The sequence below is a fragment of the Aythya fuligula genome, chromosome 2, assembly GCF_009819795.1.
Source record: "Aythya fuligula isolate bAytFul2 chromosome 2, bAytFul2.pri, whole genome shotgun sequence".
Taxonomy (NCBI): Eukaryota; Metazoa; Chordata; class Aves; order Anseriformes; family Anatidae; genus Aythya; species Aythya fuligula.
Genome location: NC_045560.1, coordinates 47,102,537 through 47,111,170, shown reverse-complemented (window position 1 = coordinate 47,111,170; position 8,634 = coordinate 47,102,537). Strand labels below are relative to the sequence as shown.

Sequence of the window (8,634 nt, the reverse complement as noted above, 5' to 3'; positions counted from 1 at the left end):
TGGGATAATGATAAATGTGCCAGGCTTGCACTTTGCAAGAAAAGGTTAAAAAAAGCGCAATCAGGCAAAACCAAATGAAAATTACTCTGTGGAATGATGATAATACCTTCAAGGCATTGTGAATTCTAATCAGGATGCAAAGGATATCCTGAGCATACAGCCTGGATCTTCAGAATATGCAATATAAAAGTCCCTGCTTTCTGCTGAAACAGTGAATCTGTTTATTCAGTAACAAAGCATTTGACTCCTGCGTTAGTCCAAGCTGCTGTATGCATTTGAAGAAAATGGGATGTACTCCTAACATGTTAAACCTACAACAGATGAAAGTAATTCAACCAGTACAACATCTGCTGTACACACTAAATATTGCATAAGAATAAGGAATAATTTGAACATTGAAATGCACAGAAAAAAGAAAGCATCATCTATGATTTTACGTAATCTACAAATTAGATAAACAGCACGGTAGTCATGGAACAAGCAAGATTTTGACCAGTCCTATTCAGTTTTCCTGGATGAGCAAAGGCAGCCATTGTACCATGTTTTGGAAACAGCAGGTAGGTTTAAGTGTTGGGAATGAGGTTAGTACAGAACCTTGCAGCAACAGAACACCATCTCTGCAGCCAGCCTCACAAATCGTCACCATTGCCGATGATATTCAGGAATGCAATGTAAGGAATGCCTGGTAGAAACTGCGGTACTCCATAACAATGAACCCCTTCTCATTAGCAGATGAAACTCAGCACAAACAAAAATAGGATGAAGTTGCTTTTGACTTCTGTACCGTATACAGAGCAGTTGTTGACCTTCCAGGGAAACCCAATGATTTTGGGAAAGTAAAGTCCTTTGTACTATGCCTACTTTTAAAGGTATTAATTCAGAGAGTATTAGAATTTGCGGATTATCAAACCACATCTCTTGCAAACCTTAGACGTATGCAAAGCACTGAGACCATAGTGGAGAAAGAGTGAACACAAGCATGCTGTACATGCACTACTGCTGACCTTACAGGTTGATCCAGCAAGGTGAGATTTGGGGCACTGTTATTATAATAGAGACCATTGCTAGTTTTTGCCTCACCAGGGAAACAAACACATTGGCAAGGACTGTTTAGCAATAATCCTTCCACTGTGAAAAGTTAAAACTCTCTGATGGAGGAAACAAAATTTCCAAAGAGAAAAATCCCAGAAGCTACTAAAGAATCTTAAAAATCATTGCTACTCCTAAACATCAGTGGCTTATGATACTGAAACTGTAACTTTTGAATTTATTGAACAACTGCAGGGATCTGTGAATAGAGCTGACTTCTTATCCACAGCAGCCTTGTCCCAGAAAAACAAGGTGATTAAATCATAAAACAAGAAACTTAATATTACCACAGGACTGCAGAACTAAGGAAAGCACACAGAGTTTTACTCAAACAGTGACAGCATGTGCTAGTTTCAATAAAGTGTTGGAAAAGAATCTGAGAATAAAAAGCACAAGATAAAGATGTGCTCATGTTCTTATCCATCATTCTGCCAAAATGGTCTAAGACCAGAAAAGTGGCCCCATGTACTTCCCAGGAATGATGGAGCTGTCAAGGCAAATGGAACATAATATTATATACAGGCAACTGAATCATCATTCCCGAAACACTGAGAATAGAAACTCTCATGAGAATGGGGGTCAGTCTGGAATAGATGTACCTAAAGAAAGCAAGAAACACCATGTACTGACAAGATGGGTTAGAGCATGAGTAATCTTGATAGCTGGGAGAAAATCTAGTACATGTGGCAAAATAAAACAGAAGTATATGACACCTTCAACAGGCGTTAGAGCAAACTAAAGAACAAATCTTATCAAAGAAAAGTAAAACATGGAAACATACCTTAAAATTACAGGAGGCTAGTCAGACTTTCTGGAACCAGGCAAAATGTGAGAAGCTTCCGTAGCACCCATTGAGGATAGAACAGTGAAGTGTTTAAGCATTCCTGAACTACGTGGTTTAATCACGAGATCTCAGTTTACTTTAAATTAGGTCATATATTTATTTGAGAACAAGAATTTGATTACATCTGACTGTCCCTTATGATAGCCAGGCAAAGAGCAAAGCTGAGTTTGCTGTAGAGATCACAAAGAGTATTAAAATGTTGCAAACAGCAAAGAGAATATTTAGCGACCTATTCCTGAACGTTGTAAATATTCCCACAGTAAAGTTTACTGCAGCTGAGTAAAAGGCTTGAAGTCATGTTCAGTAACTCACAGTGGAAGGAGTCACAGATCAAAATCGTAAGAAAGGGGCTAATGATAAAACTCACAGAATTACAGCTCTGATTTGTATTTGTATCTACATTAAATTATTTAAGATAGTTCTTGTACAGAAAGCAAGTACCATTTTTGAAGAGAGTTTATACCAAAGGGACTGTTATACTAAAGGGAAGAAAACCCAGTCTGGGATATATTGAAATTACGCTTCTTGATGGTGAGAAAGATACAAATGTATAATGAAGTGTGTGTGTCAACAACACACAAAATATCATAGATCCCAATTAAGAGGAACTGGAAAAAAAAAAAAAAAAAAAAAAAGGGGGGGGGGGAGGGGGGGGATATGAGTCAATACGTCCCCTGGGTGTGCTTTTAATTGCACTGAACATTCTTCATTATGAAGACCATTTAATTTGAAAGGCTATGAATCTCTGCCTTGTTATTAAGGCATTTTGTTTGTGTTTCTCTTTCTGCTCTGTATTGCTATGGGTGCTCTTATGTAAAGGTCTCAAAAGACTTAAAATTCATAACAACTCATTCCCCACAAATTCCCCTCTTGCATAAATACAATCCTTAACCTGGATTAATTTAACAGAAAGCTGTACACAGGACAAAAAAACTAGAAACGTTAAAGCAAAGGCAGTAATTTGACAGTTATTATGGCTCAGTTTTGTCCTGTTGGGCAGGGACAATTCAATTAAGCGGCTTTTCTAAGCTCTGCCACCACGCTGCTGTTGGAACTGGTTCTGCACTTGAGTTCCCTCTGCTTTATATCGGTCACCCTCAGCAGAGCCAAAGACAAAATATACACCCTTCTAAATCTAAATAAATCCCTCTTCAAAGCGTACTTTTCTTGCGCCGACTTAAAGAAACCGGCTGACATCTATTTATGTGTTCTGTTTATTTATATCTGTCAACTACTCATTTACATTAAAAAAGAAACGGACGATTTATTATGCTTGTGCAGTTCCAAAACTGTAGCTTCTTTGACAATTACAGATTAACTCTAATTGCTGAAAACATAACGCTGCAAAATGGGATAGAATATGAAATTATTAAGAATTATTAAGAAATGAGCAATTTTGTTGCACACACAAATGATATTTTTCAGTTCTTATGAGCCCAGTCAACAAAACATCCCAAATCACTCCTGCTTTCAGCACTGACATTTCTATTATTCATATCTATTATTTAACTTATCCTGTTGAGGATACTGTGATTCAGTGATTCTGTGATACTATTTCTTTTAGTATACGAGATTGAAACGTACCGGTGGGCTCAAAACTGTTAGGAGGGTGAAGTGGGACAACTGATAAGATAATTATTCACAGCTTGCCTTGGGGAGATACACTAAGGGCTGTTAAAAGCTAAATGTTAAAGAAAAGGTCTTGGTATTTACTTTTTAGGGGGAGAATGGAAGGGGAGGGGAAGGACCTAAGGATGAAGAATGACGTGAAACCTCCACTTTACAGACAAAAAATGGAAAAAATTTGTTTCAGGGGCCGTTAGGCCGGGGCCTGCCGGTTGCCGAGCAACCAGAGTCTGCCTAGCAACCAGGCGGCGCTCCGGCTACATCCGGGGACCCGCGGCGGCCCCGGCCCCGCTCCAATGGCGGCTCCGGCGTCCGTCCCCGTCTCCTGGATACGGGCGCGCGGCGGCGCCGACCTGAGCGCTGCGGCGGGGGGAGCGGGCAGGCCTTCCTGGCGCTTTGCGGCTTTTCCTCGCTATAATAAAAAAATTAAAAAATAAACCAGCTGTAGGAGTCTCTTTGCGTGTTGTGGCGGTGTCTCTCCCTCTGTGCGGCGTGTGGCGGGGAGCTCCCTGTATGCACGCACCCCTCTGCCACCCCAGAGCGGGGCATGGGAGGCTCCGGGCCGGCGGGCGGGGCTGAGCGGCGGGCGATGGCGGCAGAGCGGGGCCCTGCGGCCCCCCGGAGCGGGTGGGTGCTGCTCGCCCGCCGCCTGATGGCTGGCGGGTGAGGGGCGAGAGAACCAACGGCTGCTAGGACTTCAGCAGGGCCTTTGGTACGGTCCCCCCATTGCATCATCTCCTGCACGGACAGGTAGACGCTTTGCTGGGTTAAAAAGTGGCTGGACGGCCGGGCACAGAGAGTGGCGGTGAATGGAGTGAAATGCAGCTGGCGACCGGTCACCGCTGGTGTTCCCCAGGGGTCGGTGTTGGGGCCCATCCTCTTTAATATTAATCTTTACTGATGATTTGGATGAGGGAATTGAGTGCACCCTCAGTAGTTTGCAGATGACACCAAGCATCCTAGCTTGTATCAGAAATAGTGCAGCCAGCAGGGTCAGGGAGGTGATCGTCCTCCTGTACTCTGCTCTAGTGAGGCTGCGCCTCAAGTACTGTGTTCAGTTTTGGGCCCCTCACTACAAGAAGGACATTGAGGCCCTGGAGCGTGTCCAGAAAATGGCTACTAAGCTGGTGAAGGGCCTGGAACACAAGTCCTATGAGGAGCGGCTGAGGGAACTGGGGGTGTTTAGTCTGGAGAAGAGGAAGCTCAGGGAAGACCTTATTGTTCACTACAAGTACCTGAAAGGAAGGTGTGGGGAGCTGGGGGTGGGCCTCTTCTCGTAGATAACTACTGATAAGACCAGAGGGAATGGCCTCAAGTTGCACCAGGGGAGGTTTAGGCTGGAAATGAGGAGACATTTCTTCTCAGAAAGAGCAGTCAGGCATTGGAAGGGGTTGCCCAGGGGGGTGGTGGAGTCACTGTCCCTGGGGGTGTTCAAGGAAAGGCTGGATGTGGTGCTTAGGGACATGGTTTAGTGGGTGGCATTGATAGTAGGGGGATGGTTGGACGAGATGATCTTGGAGGTCACTTCCAACCTTAACAATTCTGTGATTATAAGGTGGCCTTCCTCAGCAGGGCTTGGGCTACGGGAGGCCTCAGGCGCACAAGTGCTGCTCTGTTGTGTGTGCTCTGGCCATTCGCTGGGCAAGAGTAGAAGGAAAATGCTTCTGGAGCTGGGTTTTCTCGGTGTCCTGCTCCTGCATCCTGCTGGTGAGACCAAATGTGGTTCCCTTGGCAGCTGCACCCTGCTATTTTGGGTGCTTCTGAGTGGTTTCACAGAGATTTCAGTGATGGACACTTTGTTGTCTAGTGTTGGCCAGTGATTTTATTTTATTTTATTTTTAATCACCTAAAGTTCTGTCTGAAGACTTGAGAATTCTCTGGTCTCGTTTTGGTCTTCCGTATGTCAGTCAAGGAGATCTGAAAGCTCCTTGTGAGAGAGTTGAAGCAAAATTGAGTCTCTGGTTTGTAATTACGCATTTGGCAACAGTACTGCTTCAGCAGCCTTCCTCTCCTTCCTTGTTGATGGTTCTTGTTGCAGTGCTGCCTGCTGTGAGATTCAGCTTTCCTGTGGTTTTAAGGTAACTACACTGAGAACTGGCCTGGCTGAGGGAAAAAACAACCATTTTATAAACGAGGAGGAAGAATTCATGTTGAGATGAGAGCAAGCAACTCCAAATGGCTTAGAAGTAATTCAGCTGGTAGTTGAAAGAGCTGAGTTGGCCGCGAGCTGGAAGAACTTACCACAGGGTGGTCATTGAGTACTATACTAGCTAGCAATATATCCTGTCTCTGGAATTTGTTTAATTTGTTTCAGTATACAAAGCACACAAAATTAGTGAGACAAAAGTATAACTTTTTTGTAGAATTTATAGACTCCCACAATGCAATGTTGGTCAGCAAATTTACACAGCTTTTTCATGGATAGAAAACTATTCAATGCAAACAAAAAACTTAACACTGACTCCTATAACTGGTAACATTACAGGCAGCGTAGTATTGGCAACAGTACTGATTCCTGTGTGGTTTTTTTTCAGTTATGTTGATTAAATTATTTAGAAGGGTTAAATTACATGGTGGAAAGCTGCATGGGACCATGCACCTGGTGTGCCCCTGGGCAGAAATGGTAATCCTATTTGTAAAGGCTTTCTCTTTAGGATATTCTCATTTGGCCAGCCGTTTTGCATAGAGCTTAAAAATCATGATATCAAATTTAGAATTTTATTTACTGGTAAAATATTTGTAATTCCTAGTTATTGGCCCATCTGTAATTGGTGGAATGTGTAAAGAGCTTTGGAAGTGGAAAATACTGTCACCCGTTCAAAAATTCTGATCAGATTTTGTGAGAGCAGGCCTTCTGTGAGATAGTTATGTTTGATCTTTCTGGATGTATACAATCCCTCTTTTTAAGAATTGTGCATGTAAATGCAGTACCTCACTTATTAATAAATTTGAACACATCCCCCTTCCACCTTCTTCCTTTAAATGTTTATCTGTTTATGAAAGTAATGTCATATTTCTAATCCCTTGCCAGTGAAGCATCCTTAAGCATGGAGAACTTCATTCTGTATGAAGAGATAGGAAGAGGAAACAAGACAGTTGTTTATAAAGGAAGAAGAAAGGGGACAATTAATTTTGTTGCCATTCTTTGCACTGATAAATGCAAAAGAGCTGAAATAACAAACTGGGTAAGTAATGTTTTTCATGCTAAATCTGGGAAACAATATAGCCTAAAAAATTTTTGTAGCACAGGTGATAGTAAAGAAAAACACCAATTGCTTGTTTACATGGAGTTTGTTGTCATTTATATCAGCTTCTTAAGATTTCAAAGTCCTATACTTTGAGACTTACTTTAAATTGTTTATTTCTCTCATCAGGTTTTGTTGTGTAAATCGCATGCATGAAGTCATGCTTAGAGGCTTACCATTTCTATGATACATCAGAGAACCTTTTGGGGAAAAAAAAAAAGCTGTTTTCATACATTCATTTTATTTCCTCTTACTACATCCAACCATATTTTCCTCACAGTTGTGTTCTCACTGAAAAAGAAAGCAGAAATCCAAGGTTAATCCCAAATTCTGATTTGGAGTCTGTTACAGTTTTAATGATGCAGAGAAGTTAAATAGTGCTTGGAAATCTACAGTGTCTGTATTTCAGTGGTTGGGGAACTTTCCCATATTTTTGAAAGAGGTTAAGTAGGGCAAGGTCTATGGGGAAAGTTATCTGTCCTCAACTTACAAGTAAAATTAAAATCTTAGAGTTAGAAATTAATTTTTAAATTCTCTGTCTGCTGGAATAGGTAAAAGAATGAGCAGTTGACCTAGAGAAAAGCTATATTGTCTCAACCCCCCCTACAGTCCATATATACAGCTGTTTTTTTCCCATTAAAAATGTTAGGAACTTTGTTCTAGGTTCGTCTGACTCATGACATCAGACACAAGAATATAGTGACATTTCATGAATGGTATGAAACAAGCAACCATCTCTGGCTTGTAGTGGAATTGTGCACAGGTAAGGTAAACTCAGAAATTAAAAAAATATTGTACAGGTATTTGTAAGAGATTTACTTTAACAGTTTTTCCTACAACAAATGCTTACTTAGGTTTTTGAAAAAAATTAACAGTCATGTATTGTGTATGATATATGTATGTATGCTTTAAAAAATTGCTTCTGGAAACGTTTTTTAGAATTTCACTCAAGTCATATTTCTCTTCTACTTCACAGTGTGTCATGTTAAATGTTAATTTCTGTGACATAATCTTAGTTTGTACTACCTTAACGGGTGGGTCTACTCAGGGGAACTGAAATTGTGAGTAGAGGGAGGGTAGTTATATAAAATTTTACTTGAGAAAAGATTTCTAATGACTGTCAACTTTGGTGTTCTCATTTTATAGCATACCATAATAAATAGGGCAAGGAGTGAATAAGTTATATTTTACAAGTGACTTGACATTGTATAAATGCTTATTTTTTTTAATCAAGGGGCAGTTCTGTGTAAGTTTTGTTGTTGTTGCTGTTTGTTTTTTTTTCCTGTTCAACAGAAGTGTTTTGACTCTTCTGTTAAGATATTAATTCGGGTGTGTTGAGAACCCAAAACTGCATTAAGTGATTCACTGAGTTTTGATAGTTTATTGTCAATCTGTTAAAACAGAAAGGTTTTAAAGCATTTTTTAAACTTTAGATAGTATGCTTTCCTCTACATGGAAAGAAAAGAGCTCCAGTTGTGCAAGAGATACATGTTAAGATTTTGATATGTGGGATTTGTTTCATAGTAAGAGTCAATATTGCACACTGCCTTTTTTTCTGTCCAGAATTCTATTTCCAGAAATTACTGGAGAAGCTAAAAGTCCTGACGAATAATCAGATCGTACTTTCAATTTTCAGAAGTGAAGTTAGTTGGCTGATTTGGAAGCTTTGGCCTAATTGCCTAGTCTTACTGTATGTGAGTTATTAGACAGCCAGACATTCATTAAGAACAGTTAGAGCAATTATTATGTATTTTACCTTGCAGTATCGCAGTGTGGTGGTGAAGTTATTAATATTTAAGATTTGAGATGCCTGGCTAAGAAGTCTATCTA

The 8,634-nt window shown here is 40.6% G+C and overlaps 1 protein-coding gene across 6 annotated transcripts in view; it reads left to right on the top strand.

Moving 5' to 3' along the window:
* The first annotated feature begins 4,155 nt into the window (after positions 1–4,155).
* The window catches only part of ULK4 (unc-51 like kinase 4), a 241,679-nt gene continuing 237,200 nt past the window's right edge, over positions 4,156–8,634 (top strand). For 4 of the 6 annotated variants that reach the window (XM_032182767.1, XM_032182765.1, XM_032182766.1 and 1 more), the window contains exons 1-3: positions 4,156–4,309; positions 6,591–6,744; positions 7,468–7,567. In XM_032182767.1, coding sequence (XP_032038658.1) covers positions 6,607–6,744; positions 7,468–7,567 — 238 coding nt within the window. In that variant the 5' untranslated portion in view covers positions 4,156–4,309; positions 6,591–6,606. Of the gene's footprint in view, positions 4,310–5,590; positions 5,638–6,590; positions 6,745–7,467; positions 7,568–8,634 lie in introns of those variants that run through there. The other 2 variants (XM_032182763.1, XM_032182764.1) reach the window with 2 other exon arrangements.